The sequence below is a fragment of the Cervus elaphus genome, chromosome 27 (assembly GCF_910594005.1).
Source record: "Cervus elaphus chromosome 27, mCerEla1.1, whole genome shotgun sequence".
Taxonomy (NCBI): domain Eukaryota; kingdom Metazoa; phylum Chordata; class Mammalia; order Artiodactyla; family Cervidae; genus Cervus; species Cervus elaphus.
The window spans coordinates 12,167,963-12,184,519 of NC_057841.1; the positions used below are offsets into that span (position 1 = coordinate 12,167,963).

The window sequence follows — 16,557 nt, forward strand, 5'->3', positions numbered from 1 at the left end:
CGGGATTATAGAGAAGGTTGAGAAGGTCCGGCCCAGGGATGGAGAAGGCGTGAGATGCCAGTTCTTCCTTGCACCCTTTGATGAGAAGTGTCTTCTTTCCTTCCTCTTTCTTCCTATGGGGTGGTCTGTCACCCTCCGTCATCCTCTTGGCCTATCTGAGTTCTCGCCTGTTTCCTTTGGACTGGTCCTTTGCTCAGTAACCAGCATTTGACTAGGACTCCTGGGCCGTGGAAGTCGCGTTCTGCATCCACGACGCCTTCTCCTGCCTCTGAGATCCGTGCTGGCGGAGGGACCACACCCTCCTCCTTCTCAGCCGTCACTGGCGCTCACCCCGCTCTTGGAATGTAGTGGTAAATGCTCTCTGGTTGTCACTCAAGAGCAAGATAGATGGAAGTTTACCAATTTAAAGGTGATCTTTAAAAAAAATTCACACTTTATGCATGAGCATGTGTGCGTGTGTGTTAAGTCACTTCAGTCGTGTCCAACTCTTTGGGACCCTAGGAACTGTAGCCTGCCAGGCTCCTCTGTCCCTGGGATTCTCCAAGCAAGAATACTGGAGTGGGTTGCCATTTCCTTCTCCAGGGTATCTTCCCGACCCAGGGATCAAACCTGTATCTCTTATGTCTCCTGCTCTGGCAGGTGGGTTCTTTACCACTGGTGCCCCGTGGAAAAACCCACAAGTATAGATTGGTGAAATCTGTTATGAATATATGCATGAATAGATTATGCATTAATCGATGCATGAAGTGCGTTAATCTATGCATGAGCATAGATTAAGGAAATTCTGAATTTGTTCTGCAGGTAGTTTTCCGTTTTAGGAAGTAAAATATTTTATTGGCGCATAATTGCTTTACAGGGTTGTGTTAGTTTTTCTGCTTTACAGTAAAGTGAATCAGCTGTATATATACTTAAACCCCCTCTCTCTTGAGCTTCCCTCGCATCCTCAATGCCCCCGACCCGGTCATTGCAGGGCGCCGAGCTCCACTCCTGTGACAAACAGCAGGCTCTCACTAGCTGTCTGCTGCACGTGTGGTAGCATCTATACATCAATGCTACTCTCTCAGTTCGTCTCCCTTTCTCCTTCCCCTGCCGTATCCACAAGTCCCTTCTCCACATCTGTGTCCCTTTTCCTCCCCTACAAACAGGCCCATCTACACTATTTTTCTTTCCATATGCATGCATTATTATACAATTATTTGAAATAGTAAACACTTTTGTTTGTTTTCCGATTGTGGCCAAGCCAGTCCTTCCACTTTCAGAAATGAGAAAATTTAAATGGAAAAATGATCCGATCTGTGATCTGTTGAGGATGTCAGATCCTTTAAGCGTGTTTATTTAAGGACTCATTCTGTGGTCAGAGCTCTGCCATTCTATGTTCTGAAACACCCTGTGTTCTTTTTTCTTTCTGTGATACCCTTGCTAATCTCCAGATCTCACTCTCTCTCTCTTTTCTCCACTGCTTTTGAAAATGTCATGTGGTGAAGGCTGGGAAGATGTCTTTATGAATCCAGGTAAGATGCTGCTGGTGAAGCTGGGCCGACCAACCACGGGGCAGAGGATCCCATCCCGTCAGGCCTGGGTAAGGGTCCCTCTCGGTGTGTAGGTTCCCAGGCAAAGCAGGTTCCAGCCCCCTGGGCGGTCCCAGTGAAGAGCGGCAGCTGCTGGCTGTTAGGGAGAAGCATGCAGGGGTGGGTGCACCCCCTAGCGTCTAGAGGGCCCCGGGGTTTGCAGGGAGTGCTGAAGTCTTGTCAGCGTCCACGTCGAGCATGGCCCCTCCTCAAGTCTACAGAGCTCCCTGCAGTGCAGGGCTGTTTGGAGCTCACTGCTTGGAGACCCCCAAGCATTAAAGCAGGTTTTTCCATTTTCCCCTTCATCACTTGCCTTTATCTGTTATGCAGGACACGGATGTCTGAGAGTTGAAGCTCCCCAGAAGCCATCTCCTTTCTTAGTGATGGCCCCATACATACAAGATATTTTTCCCAAGTTAAAGAGGCTTATATTCAGATATTCAAAAGAGAGCTGTAAGAGTGAATATTCAGCTTGCTTTTCTTTAAATGCTGCTGCTATTATTAACTGGAGATTTTTGCAAAGCCACGGGAGATGAAAGGGCAGCACGTTCCCGTTTCCTTACTTAAAATGTCTTCTGTTTCATAGATCTTGTCTTCTGGCTGTAGGATTTTGCAGAAATTGCTTTCCAGTTTCTCAGAGAAATTTGAATTGGATAGGAATCCTGTTGGTAAAGATTGTGAACTCCCGGTTTTTCTGAGCAGTGTGTTTTAAAGACTGGGTTTTGCAATTCAGTTAATTTTATTACATCGCTTCCTTCTATGGCAGCTGAAGTAGGTAAGTCCTCAGACACAAATTTATATGATGTCACACACATTATTTATTGATGAATTGTGGGGATGTGCACGTGTCATTTCTTCTGTGCCCCTTTTAGCTTTATATCAATAAAATGCTCCTTAGTCATTTCTCATGTCATTCATCAGAAATTCTCTTTATTTCTTCTGCACAAAGCCAACTGAAAATGCTGAAGAAATATAATGAAGTAGTTACTAAAATAAATATTGTAAATAGTGACGTGCCAGAAAATGCTAAATGAGGAAAGAAATTGAACACAGGGTAGATGCCATGAAACTTAATCAAGCATCTGCCTTTCATGTCCTCAGCAGATTTTCTTAGGGCGGATAACTTTGCATTTGGTCAAAGAGCCTTTGAGAGATCTTGGTGAGCCCAGAGTCGGCCTACAGAGTGGCTTTTGGTTGGCTTGAAATCAAAATGACACTTTTTCTACCCCAGGGTTTCTGTGAACATGGAGCCTCAATGGGCAATTTCTAGAGGCTCTGTTTTCCTAAGACCTGATTATGTGTCTGTTCACCGACTCAGAACTGTGCCTTATTTGTCTTTTTTTAAAAATTGAAGTACAGTTGATTTACAATGTTGTGTTAGTAGCAGGTGTATAGCAAAGTGATTCAGTGATACATATATTAATATATATGTGTAGCAGATATATGCATTGTTTTTCAGATTCTTTCCATTGAGGTTGTTACAAGATATCAAATATAATTCCTTGTGCTATGTATGCAGTAGGTCCTTGTTGTTTTGTTTGCACTTCTCTAATAATTAGCCATGTTGAGCATCTTTTCATGTGCCTTTTGGCTATGTATGACTTATTTGGACAAATGTCTATTTATTAGTAGACTTTCTGCCCATTAAAAAATTTTTTTTTTTTTTTTATTGAGCTGTATGAACTGATTGTATGTTTTGGCAACTAAGCCCTTTTTAGTCACATCATTTACAAATATCTCCTCGCATTCCATAGGCTGTGTTTTTCATTTTGTTTATGGTTTCCTTTGCTCTGATAAAGCTTACAAGTTTAAGTCCCGTTTGTTTATTTTTGCTTTTCTTTCTTTTTCCTTGGAAGATTGACCTCATAAAACACTGATACAATTTATGTTAAAGACTATTTTTCATATATTCTCTTCTAGGAGTTTTATGATGTCACGTCTTATAAAGACTTTCAGCCATTTTCAGTTGATTTTTGTGTATGGTGTGAGGGAGTATTCTCACTTCATTGATTTGCGTGTGCCTTACTTTATGTCAATATTCAGGGATCTTTGTTGAATGAATGAATGACAAAATCGGTAAAACGTCCTTGCCTCCCGTCCGTCATCTGTCATCCCGCTTACGTCTCCCCCCGCCCCTTCCTGCACCCACAGGCGCCCCCCTCCCCTCTCTGCTCTCTGGGGGGCACTGTGGCCGGTGGGGGGCTGGCTCCTGCTGCTTCTCTGTCCTCTGCCGCTGCAGGTCTGCTCCAGGCCACTCGCCTGGGGGAGCCTGCCTCTTTTCCTTCCATGCAGAGAGCAATCTAATGGACAATTTCACACTAATGTGTGGGCGCCTGCCAAGAGCAGAGGTTGTTACGTGCATTTTAACAAGGACAAGAAAGAAATTGATTTCTAATTATAGGATGTAAGGCATCATAAAATAAGACTTTTAGAAGCGAGGGCCTCCTGGGAGCCTATTTTGCCTTTGTGCAATTCAGCCCAGTTGCAGAGTGGAGAGGAAAACTGGGGAGTATCATGTGTGGTCCCTTCCTGGAGATGAGGGCCGGGGCCTCAGCCCTGGCTGAGGGTGGCTCTGTGAACGCCCCCTTCTGTGCCATCTGCCCTCTGGGAGACTCACCTCTGATCCTCAGTCAGAGTTGGCACTCGTCATGCGTCTAATGCTGGCGCACAATAAGGACTCACCCAAGGTTTGTTATTTTGCTTTAAAATATGTTAAAATGTTTAAAATATCTGAGACCAAATGTTTTAATGTAGTCTAGACAATTCACTAACACAATTTAGTCTCCAGTGGCATTAGGGGTAAAGAATTCGCCTACCAATGCAGGAGATGTAAGAGACACAGGTTCGATCCCTGGGTCAGGAAGATCCCCTGGAGGAGGGCGTGGCAACCCACACCAGCATTCTTGTCCGGGGAACTCCATGGACAGCAAAGCCTGGAGGGCTATGGTATGTGCGGTCAGAGAGAGTCAGACATGACTGAAGCGACTTAGCACACATACATGGAAGGGTATGATTAGAATTGGTGTTAATCTTTTGATTCTTTTTCTGGAAAACTCTGCCATGCAGAAACTCTACGTTAAATTTCCAAATCTGGGGTGGGGGTGGGGGGATCAGTTGCTAACATTTTAGCAGAAAACAAGCCAACGTTCCTGGGCACTATTGTCATTTTTGGTTTTACAAGACCTCAGAACTAGATTATTTATAATTCTTACATCCTGTGGGTCATTTCTTTTTCTAGTTGGGAGAAATTGCAATGTGTGCCCCAAAGTTAAACTATTTCAACAGACCTTATGGTACTGACTTAAATAAAAAGCATCATTTTCATTGTACCATGACTGAGAGATTGCAATGTGTTCTTTCAGCAATTAAAACCCTTGAGGGTTAATTGGGAGATTTGGATTGACATATACACACTACTATATATAAAACAGGTAACTGATAAGCAGTCTCTGTATAGCACAGGGAACTCTATCAGTACTCTGTAATAGTCTATATGGGAAAAGAGCATTAAAAACTACTAAAATATATATGTATCTGTGTATACCTCAGGGCTTTCCAGGTGGCTCAGTGGTAGAGAATCCACCTGTCAGTGCAGGAGACACAGGAGTCTCGGGTTCGATCCCTGGATCGGGAACATCCCCTGGAGAAGGAAGTGGCAACCCACTCCAGTATTCTTGCCTGAAAAATCCCATAGACAGAGGAGCCTGGCGGGTTTCTGTCCATGGAGTTGCAAAGAGTCGGACGCAACAAGCACACACATTTATTTTATGTGTATAACTGGTGTGTATATATAACTGATAAATGTATAACTGATTCACTTTGCCGTACGCCTGACACTAACAGACATCGCAAATCAACTGTGGTGGTGGTTTAGTTGCCAAGTGATGTCCGACACTTGTGACCTCATGGACTGTAGCTTGCCTGGCTTCTCTGTCCATGAGATTTTCCAGGCAAGAATACTGGAGTGGGTTGCCGTTTGCTTCTCCAGGGGATCTTGCTGACCTAGAAATCAAGGTCAAATCTCCTGCCTTGCAGGCAGACTTACTGACTGAGCTATGAAGGAAGCCTGTACTTAAAACAAAGCCAAAAAAAAAAAAAAAAACCATGAGGAAAGTTTGCTGTGTGAGAAGGCCTGGTCACCCTTCACATAGCATCTAGGAGCTCCATGAAGCTGCTTGGGGCTGCCTGGGATCAGGCTCGGGGTGCTGGGGCTGCAGCAACTGCTTTGAATCACAGAGGGTTTTAATCACAAGTCTGGGCAGCCTGAGTTGCAAGCCTTTTACTGTTTGATGCTCAGACCGGGGCATCACATTTTGGACATGAGGCAAACTTTGTCTTACTATGTCATTTTGGACATGAGGCAAACTTTGTCTTACTATGTCATTTTGGGGCTGAATCTCTGACTTACCATCCAGGACACGCCTGCCTGATTCTGGTTACGTCCTGTGTTTAAACAAATGACCGAGCTGGTCCTGCCTCCCTGAGGGCTTTGTGGCTGGTGTTTTTATCTCTTGACACAGCTCTCATTCTTCCAGCTTTATCTGCGTGTTTCTGTCAAGCAGTCTTTTAGCTTATTTTTATCTTGTTTGGTTCCCTTACCTCTTATCTGCACTTTAAATGAAGGACATGGGGAGAGGATTTTTGTGAAGACCCCTGATTTCCCTAACCGGGCGGTCTTGCTGCTTCTGATCAGTTCTGTGGAGATCCAGATTGTACCGAAATTCAGCCACCGAAGTCCTCACTCCCCGCCCCCCATTAGTCTGCTGGGGCTGCTGGAACAAGATAGCAGGCTGGGTGGCTTAAACCACAGAAGTGTGTTATCTCGCAGCTCTGGAGGCTGGGCATCCAAAATCAAAGTGTCAAAGGTCTGGTTCCTCCCGAGGCTGCAAGGAGAGGCTGTTGCATCATGTCTCCCAGCTTCTGTGTTCTCTGGCCATCCTTGGCATTCCTTGGCTTGTGGACGCATCACCCCGATCTCTGCCTGCCTCATCACAGACAGTCTCCCTGTGTGCCTGTCTGTGTCCCGAGTTCCCTCGTTTGCAAGGACACCCGTCCTGCTGGATCAGGGCCCACCGTCCTTCAGCTCGACCTCACCTTACCCGATGCCCCTGCGACCACCGTGTTTCCAAACAAGGTCATATTCTGAGGTGCTGGGGGTGGGACTTCAGCAGAGGGATTTTGGGGGCACACAATTCAACCCACAACACCCCAAGCATCACCTGGGAGAAGTCTAGGTTTTTGGAGAAATGCCATCACTCGTTTCGGTGCCTTCTACATCTGAAACGATGACACCGCTAGAGTTTGTGGGTGGTCAGAGCGTGTGGTCCATACGGCTTCCTGTGGGTGCTCTAGTTCTGTTCTACTTGAAGCTGCTGGACTCTCGGTTCAGCGTGGCTCCATGTCTGACCAGGCAGAGCTGGGGGGAGGCAAAGTCACCGCGGCCAATTCAGCCTCTGGGTCTGAGCTCTTCCTCCCGCCTGCGGCCTCTGCCGCCCCTCCCGCCCTGGGGGCCCCGCAGTGGCCCCTGCTTCCCTTTCTGAACCTTACTGCCTGCTTGTGATCAGGAATTTGGGTTTCTATTTCTTTCTTTTTTTAAAGGAAGCTCTTTTTAATTTATTTCTTTATTTTCAATTTTTTTAACCACACTGCATGCCATGCGGGACCTTAGTTCCCCAACCGGGAATCAAACCTATGCTTCCTGCACTGGAAGCATGGATTCTTAACCACTAGAGCGATTCTGTTTCTTTTTCTTGCCTTTTACACGTTTTATTTTGCTTTAATTAGTTAACTATTGAGATACAGTTGGCCTATAGCATTATGTTAGCTTCAGATGTACAGCATAATGATTTGATACTTAGACATACTGTGAAATCATCACCCTATGTATATACAGAATTTAAAATCTTCTTGTGCTGAGAACTTTTAAGATCTATTCTCTTAGTGATTGTTTTTTTTTTTTAAATTTTATAATTAAAAAAATTTGTTTGACCTCACTGCATGGCATGTGAAATCTTAGTTCCCCGACCAGGGATCAAACCTGTACCCCCTGCGTTGGAAGCGTGGAACCCTAACCACTGGCCCACAAGTCTCTGCTTGCTTATTTTTGAGAATTTTATCTCAGGCCCCTTAAGAATACTTCCACAGTCCCATGCAGTCAACATTTTCTCTTGCGTTTGTAGGGGACACTTTACATTGGCGAGTTTTTAAGGAAGTTCTCAGCTGAGCACAGACGTGGTCTCCGTGCAGTTGGGAGTGCACAAGGCTTCCGCTCTGCTCACTTCTCATCAGCTGGTGTAGATGCGGTGCTCTCCTGTGAGATGCAGGGAGCTCAACCTGGTGCTCTGTGACAGCCTAGAGGGTGGGAGGGAGGTCCAGAAGGGAGAGGACACGTGTATACATACGTGTGTCCATAGGTCATACACACAGGTGTATGGCAGACACCAGTACCACATTGTAAAGCAACTATCTTCCAATTAAAACTAAAATATTTTAAAAATGAATTGCTCTTGCAGAAAGCTTCAGGCCATTCTGGCTGTTGAATTTTTGGTCTGTTGGAAACCTCAGCAGGAGAAGGCGTTGTCTCAGGCTCTGCCCCGGGGAGAGGTCTGACTGAGCAGGGGTTACGGATGTGGCCTTTCTCGGGAGGGTGGGTGGGATGACCCAGGGGTGGTGAATGCAGAGGGGAGAGCAGTGGAATCCCGGGAGGACAACAGCATTTTAAAAGACCAGCAAAATCCATGGCGGATTCATGTCAATGTATGGCAAAAACCACTAAAATATTGTAATTAGCCTCCAACTAATAAAAATAAAGGAAAAAAAAAAAGACCAGCAAAGAAAGAGGGAAGGAGACCAGGGCAGGTGAGGAAGGAGAGGGGCCAAGCAGGAAGGTGCGGCGTCGTTGAGGCTGAGGCGTTTCCAGGAGGGCGAGTGTTCAGTTCTGAGGGTCAGGAGCGTGGGTGACTCTAGCAGCGCGGGGCCTGGTGGAAACGGTGCTCCCGCGCTGAAGCTCATGTCGGAACTGAGCAGGCGGAGTCCGGAGCAGCGGATGCCCTGCAGGATTCTGAATGGAAGGGGAAGAAGAGGGTCAGTGTCCAAAGCAGGCTTTCAGGGCCAGGGGAGACCTTGCTCAGTGCTGAGGAGTTTTCCGTGTTGGCCAGGGTGTCACGTGGCACATCTCTCTGCTCTTTGTAGTTCTGCAAATTGGTCCTTAGATTTAGAGGCTTGATCACAGTCAGGTGTGATCACTTGGGCAAGGCTGCTACTTCCAGGGTGGCGTTGTGGCGACGCCAGTGCCTTTGTTGTGAATTTGTCAGCATGGCTGATGGTTGCTGGGAAATATTAATTCATTTTGTTGTTGTTTACTTGCTAAGTTGTGCCCAACTCTTTGCCACCCCATGGACTGTATCCCGCCAGGATCCTCTGTCCATGGGATTATCAAGGCAAAATACTGGAGTGGGTGCCATTTCCTTCTCCAGGGGATATTCTCCACACCCAGGGATCGAACCTTCGTCTCCTGATTGGCCAGCAGATCCTTTACCACTGAGCAATCTAGGAAGCCCCATTAATTCATTTAGGCATTCTAAATGTGATACTAAGCACATTTCTTAATATTATCAACAGATAATTTCATATTGCCTGCCAAGTGAAACTGCGATTTTTTTTGTTGTTGTTGTTAGAAAAACATCAGTTGATGTTTTACTCTATGCCAAGCACTGTTCTAGGTCCTAAGGATAGAATGGTAAATGCAGGTCTGGGTTTATGAAATTTGAAGTAAAACAAAACTCAGGGTTTTGTGAGGTTGGTGACTTTTGTGGCAGAGCTGCTCACATTGCAGGCAGAACCGGTGAGGACTGTGAGGGAGGACGGTGAGTGGCTGGGATGTGATGGTGGGCAGGCAGCGGTGGGATGCCCAGAGGCACCCAGGAACATGGGTGGTGCCCAGGGACTGAATGGTGCTTGGAAACGGCAGTGAAGCACTGAAGTAATTTTCAGAAATGATCCGTTACCCTGCCAGAAAAAACACATACAAAGTGCAGAGGATTTCATCATATTATTCTACAATTAAAAAAAAAATCACATGAAAGCAACATGCAGACAAACCTATTAGAATGGCCAAAAGCCAGAACACTGACCATACCCAATGCTGGCATGAAAGTGGAGCTCATTCATTCAGGAATTCTCATTCATTGCTGGTTTCCATGCACAACGGTGCAGCCACTTTGGAAGACGGTCAGTCCTTAGACAACTGAACATACTCTTGCCATGCAGTCCAACAATCTTGCTTCTTGATGTTTGCCCAAAGGAACTGAGAACTTATATCCACATGAAAACCTGCATGTGGTTGTTTATAGCAGCTTTATTCCTAAGTTCCCAAGCTTAGAATAAAAAGATGTCCTTCAGTAGGTGAATGGCACTGTGGTACATCCTGATGACAAAATATTGTTTAGTACTAAAAAGAAATGAGCTATCAAACCATGCAAAGACACAGGGGAAACTTCAATCGATATTACTAAGTGAAAGACAAAGTGAAAGTGTTCATCGCTCAGTTGTGCCTGACTCTTTGCTGCCCCGTGGACTGTAGCCTGCCAGGCTCCTCTGTCAATGGGATTCTCCAGGAAAGAATACTGGAGTGAGATGCCATTTCCTTCTCCAGGGGATCTTCCCAACCCTGGGATGGAACCCAGGTCTCTTGCATTGTGGGCAGATTCTTTACCATCTGAGCCATGAGGAAAACCCTGGGAAAAGACTACATACATAGGATTCCAATTGTATGACACTCTAGAAAAAGTAAAATGATGAGGCAATAAAAAGCTCAGTGGTTTCCAGGACTGAGGGATTATTAGAAGCACACGGAGGGTTTTAGAACAGGGAAACGCTACATGACATGGTAATGATGGATCTGTGTCTTTACACATTTGTCCAAGCCATAGAATGTGCAACACCAAGAGTTACCTCTAAGGTAAATGATGGATTTTGTGTGATTATGATGTGTCATTGTGGGTTCAGCCTTGATAAAAGATGTTATCATTCTGTGTATGGTGTTGATAATGAGGGAGGCTGTGTGTGTGTACACACGTACACACCCATACAAAGGCAGGGAAGTATCTTCCTCTCAGTTTTGCTGTGAACCATAAACTGTTCTAGAAACTAGTCTTTCAAACAAAAGACAACACAGACTATTCTATGTGTGCACTACAAATCCATATGTAACTAAAATATATATAAAATTAACTGGTTTTCATTATTTTTTGTTTCTATTTTTAATCAAACTCTTCCTTCCCTTTTAATGATGTCATTTTGATCCCTCCTTTAAGCAGATTCCCTTTCCAGTGCCAAGCGCGTCCAGATGCTGGGTCGTCTCCGGCTTGTGGGGTCTCTCTGGCTGTTGCTTTCAGGGTCGTTGCACGTCACTGAACATGTGCTGAGCAGGGGGACCAGGTGGCCTGGGCCCCAGCAAGCCTGCGGGCAAGGCAGGCTCTGCAGCCCTCCTTGGGGTCTGGGTTCTCTCGGGACACCAGTCAGCCGTGTGGGTCATCGGCAGGGGTTAATGGGGGCGAGTCTGCTGCAGAGTCAGCTGCCTCTGGGGTGGGGGCCCTGACCTTCAGCCCAGTTTGTGTCTAGTGATAGGGGGGGTCGGGTCCTCACACAGGGCCTGTGCTGTGAAAACCTCCCAGTGCCTGCTCCCCGAGGGGTCTGTCCACCCGAGACCCCGAGCGAGACCCATGGAGGAAAACAAAGCAAAACAAACAGGGGCTTTGGCCCTGACAGCAGAACTGCAGCGAGGGCAGGCAGGCCTCTTAACTTCCCAGGGCCCAGCGCGGCTCGCAGAAAGTTTTTGTTGCTCTTTTTTGTTAAAATTGTGTGTCCCACGTTTCCTTCTCTTTTCTCACACCTTCCTCTCCCTGTCTGAATTTGAGTTCTCGTCTGTTTCCTTTAAGCTTTTCTATTCTTCTTATGCGTGTTCTCCCTTTCCTTTTTTCCCCCTGGTGCTGGGTCGTCTTGCTTAGAGAGGAAGTGTTTTCCATCTGGAGTGTGAACTCTTGAGAACTGCTCTGTGGCTGCAGATTGTGAAGTGCTGGGCTGCGGTTTCTCTTGCCAACAGCGTTTTTGTCCCATGGATCCACTCGCTGAAGAGGAAGCTGGTGTTTGGCGGACATGAGACTTGCATAGACAGAGTATTGCGGTTTAACACAGATGGCATGTCTTGTTGTATTTTATAATAAATTGTTTTTTCAAGAGTGGTTTCCCTTCTCTTCTGTCCTCTCATCTCTACTTTTTTTCTTTATTGGAAGTATATTTTGCATGTAATATTATATTAGTTTCAGTGTACAACATAGTGGTTTAGCCTCTTAACCCCTTTCCCCTGTCTCACCTAACCCCCCATTCCCTTCCCCACTAGCAACTGCCAGCTTGTTCTCTGTATCTATGAGTTTGTTTCTAGTTTGTTTGTTCATTTGTTTTTCATATGGTATTTCTCTTTCTCTATCTGACTTATTTTACTTAGCATGATACCTTCTAGGTCTATCCATGATGTTGCAAAGAGCAAGATTTCATTATTCTTTTAATGGCTGAGTATATTCCATTGTGTGTATACACCTCACCTTCTTTATCCATTCATCTGTTGATGGACACAGGTTGCTTCCATCATCTTGGCTATTGTAAATAATTCTGCAGTGAATATAGGGGTGCATGTATCTTTTCAAATAAGTGTTTTCATTTTCTTTGGATAAATACCCAAAAGTGAGATTGTTGAATCATGTTGTAGTTACATTTTTAATTTTTTGAGGAACTTCTGTACTATTTACACAGGCTGTACCAATTTATTATGTTCCCACCAATGGTGCATTCTGTCTGTCCTCATCCTCACCAATACTTGTTATTTCTTGTCTGTTTTACAATAGCCATTCTGGCAAGTGTAAGGAGCTGTGTCATTGTGATTTTGGTTTGCATTTCCCTGATGATTGGTGATGTTGAGCATCTTTTCATGTGTCTGTTGGCCATGTGTGTGTGTGTGTCTTCTTTAGAAATATGTCTGTATTTATGTCTTTATGCCAGTATCACATTCTTAATTTATGTAGCTTTATAGAATAGTTTGAAATCATGAAGTGTGATGCCTCCAGCTTTGTTCTTTTCCAAGATTGTTTTGGCTCTGTGGTTCCATATAAATTTTAGAATTATTTGTTCCCTTTGTTCTCTTAAAATCATCAGGGACTCCAAAGAGTCTTTTGTTAATATAGCTTATAACTATCAATATTTACTGTATTAGAAATTAAAATGGTGTAAAACTGAAAAGACCAGAACTTACAAACTGTTGTTGTTCAGTCACTTAAAGAGTTGTGTCCAACTCTTTGAGACCTTATGGACTGAAGCACGCCAGGATTCCCTGTCCTTCACTATCTCCTGGCGTCTGCTCAAACCCATGTCCATTGAGTCAGTGATGCCATCCAACCATCTTATCCTCTGTTGCCCCCTTCTCCTCCTGCCTTCAGTCTTTCCAGGCATTAGGGTGTTTTCCAGTGAGTCAGTTCTTTGCATCAGGTGGGCAAAGTATTGGAGCTTTAGCTTCAGCATCAGTCCTTCTAATGAATATTCAGGGTTGATTTCCTTCAGGATGGATAAGCTTGATTTCCTTGCAGTCCAGGGGATTCTCAAGAATCTTATCCAGCGCCACAAATTGAAAGCATCAATTCTTTGGTGCTCAGCCTTCTTTATGGTCCAACTCTCACATCCTTACATGACTACTGAAAAAACAATAGCTTTGACTAGACAGACCTTTGTCGGCAAAGTGATGTCTCAGCTTTTTAATACATTGTCTAGGTTTGTTATAGCTTTCCTTAGAAGAAGCAATTGTCTTTTAATTTCATGACTGTAGTCACCATCTGCATAATTTTGGAGCCAAGAAAATAAAATCTGTCAATGCTTCCACATTTCCCCCTTCTATTTGCCATGAAGTGATGGGACCAGATACCATGATCTTAGTTTTTTGAATGTTGAGTTTTAAGCCAGCTTTTTCACTCTCCCCTTTCACCCTCATCAAGAGGCTCTATGATATACTTTTAAATAACTTCTATGCAGAGTACATCATGTGAAATGCCATATTAATAATTCTCCTGGCAATTTTGATTCCAGCTTGTGAATCATCCAGCCTGGTATTTCACATGATGTACTCTGCATATATTTTAAATTAGCAGGGTGACAATATACAGCCTTGACATACTCCTTTCCCAATTTTGAACCAGTCCATTATTATATGTCTGGTTTATAAGTACATATCCCATTAGCCATCAGAGCCTCTGAAAACATCAGTATATTCCTATATCATGAGTGAATTTCTAAGAATATATATATTCTTGTATAATAAGATTTAAGAAGGTAAGTTAAATCTTAATATAACTGTGAAAATAAGTTTGCTATTGTAGGTCTCAGAGCGGGAACTCCCTAGGGTCCTCAGACCACACTATAAGAACTACTGACTTAGATAGCTGGTAGTGATTTACTGAGCACTGTGTGCTGGGTATGCCAGCTATCGTGGTAGGGAGGTGGGACAGTATTAGAGAGCTTTCTTGGTATCCAGGAATTCATATCACATGTGGGTTCCTGCTCCATCCACGCAGAAGACAGCTTGTATATCTGAAAGATGAGTTTATGTATATATTCTGTGAAAATGATTTGCTCTCTCTTTTATGACCATTAAAATTTCAGTCATTAGGATTACAATCTGTATATTTGATACTCAAACCCTCAAAGTGTTTGAGTCCGCAGCCCAGCATCACCACAGAACAGTCTTGTGATATTGAGCCTTTTGATATGGTCACTACCAAGAAAAACTCCAGGGGGTTCAGTTATGTTCCTATTATATGGTTAACCAAGGAAATCTTGAAGGAATAGGTGTGAACAACCAAAACAATCCTGTTTTCTATTTATGTTCTGGCCTCTTTCAAAAATCCTTTTCTTATAAAAAAATGTGGTGTAAAGGTATCATTTACACTCAGTGAGACTATGTTAAATAACATCATTAATCATTTTCATAGAGCTTTCTGGATCTCTCTACCCTCACATCCAAGGATTCAAGGACCAAAATGTAATCACATGCTTGTTCTCCTCAGACAGTTTTGAGGATGCTGGGCCACCAAATAGCCAGATGGTCTCAGAACCCGGAAAAAACATCACGCTCACTTGCCAGCCTAAAGAGAAGAGTCTGTTAGAGGAAGTGTCATGGGAAAAGATCCAGCCCCAGCAGATCGACGTCTTAATAAGCTGCAACTTGTCCCACGGAAGAAGTTACACGTCCAAGTACCCAAGACAGATACTGAGCAACTGCAGCCACGGCATGAAAAAGGCCTTCGTCACCATACCTAATGTTACAGGCTCCGACTCGGGACTCTACCGCTGTGGCTTCAAAGCCAGCACTGGGGAAAAAGAAACCTTTGTGATGAGGCTGACCGTAACCGACGGTGAGTGGGTGGCGTCAAAAATGGGAAAAGCCCACTGCTGTGGGTTGGTTTCTTTTGTCTTTCTCATGACTTTCTTATACAAAACACCTTTAACGATTGAATTTGGTAAGGTGTCAGTTATTGAATGTTATTCTTTATCTTGGTGATTCGTTAATCTCAGATTTAACCATAATAGAGCTTTCCGATATTTTTGGATCTGTCATATTCCAAAAATTTTTTTAAAAATTCAGTGAATCTGAAAAATACGTGGTATCAACACCCAGTACGTTTTGACTATATCATTTCTTTTTTTCTTAAGTGTCTTTTTTTAAAAAAATTGTATTAATTTAATTGATTGATTTCTGGCTGTGCAGGGCGTTTGTTGCTGCACAGGCTTCTCTTGAGTTGCAGCGAGTGTTTCTAGTTGTGGTGCGTGGGCTTCTCATCACGGGGCTTCTCTGCTGTGGGACATGGGCCCGAGGGCTTCAGCGGTCGTGGCCCCTGGCTTCTAGAGCACAGCTCACTGGCTGGGGTGCCCAGGCTTGGTTGCTCCTTGGCATGTGGGATCTTTCTGGACTGGGCATCGAACCTGTGTCTCCTGCATTGGCAGGCGGGCTCTTTACCCGCTGAGCCACCAGGGAATCCCCTCAGATGTTTAATTTCTAACATTTCAATTCTGTCCAAACTGGCTGACGGTGGTGACTGCGTTTTATCATCCTTGTGTCTCCATCAGCAATGACAGGACGGTGTTCGATTGGTACCTGCTGAATCAGCGTTGAGTAGAACGTAATGAATGTGGGGTAAGGTGTTTGCTCCTTTGCCAGATCTGAGCTCTGGTTCCCTCACTTGTTTTCAGGCCTGCGAGCAGGAACAGACTGGCCCTGAAGCTTTGAGACTGACCTTCAGGGGCTCTCACCTGAGCCGACTCAAGGCCCAGGGCTTATTTTGTATCAGTCACTTGTCTGCTGTGGCATAATGAAGCCCTAAAACCTGTGTGAGAGTAAGAAAAAGTGGTATTTCACCTGCTGAAGTGCAAATACAGAGAGACCTGTGCGGACTTGTATAGAAGTCAGTCCAGAGGCCCGAGTTACATCCTAGCGGGAGGAAGGCTGTCTCAGACTCCCCCTTTTGCCTCTGGGCAAGGGGAACCTGTCAGAGAAAATAATCTGTGTTTACCGATGACAGAAATTTTATTTCACTGTATTTTCACTCTCTGCTTCCTGCCCTCCTCTCCTTCCTTTCTGCTTTCCTTCCCCCCTTCCGTCCTTCTCCCCATCCACCATATCTCTTTCTCCATTACTTTCATGGGCTTCCGGCCACCTTGTGTGCTTTGGCCTGCGTGTAGACCTTTGAGCCGAGGCTTCCTGGGACGTGGCTGCCCTGCACACGTTCTGCTCACGCTGCCGGCCGCAGCGCCTGCCTGCTTCGGGAAGAAGAGGGGGTTTCGTGTGTACGGCAGCCTCTGCAGCTGTGTGTGCGAAGGATGTTCTTGGCCAGAGGTTAGCAGTTGTCAGTACGTGATCACCTTGGATGGCATCAAAGCTTTCTTTGCTTCT

The 16,557-nt window shown here is 44.8% G+C and overlaps 1 protein-coding gene across 4 annotated transcripts in view; it reads left to right on the top strand.

Annotated features, from left to right (window-relative positions):
- CD226 (CD226 molecule) overlaps positions 1-16,557 on the top strand; it is a 102,107-nt gene that overhangs the window by 32,796 nt on the left and 52,754 nt on the right. For all 4 annotated transcript variants that reach the window (XR_006338114.1, XR_006338115.1, XM_043888766.1 and 1 more), the window contains exon 4: positions 14,675-15,022. Coding sequence is in view for 2 of the 4 variants with exons in the window: in XM_043888766.1 (XP_043744701.1) it covers positions 14,675-15,022 (348 nt within the window). In the remaining 2 variants the exon portion in view is untranslated. The remainder of the gene's footprint in view (positions 1-14,674; positions 15,023-16,557) is intronic.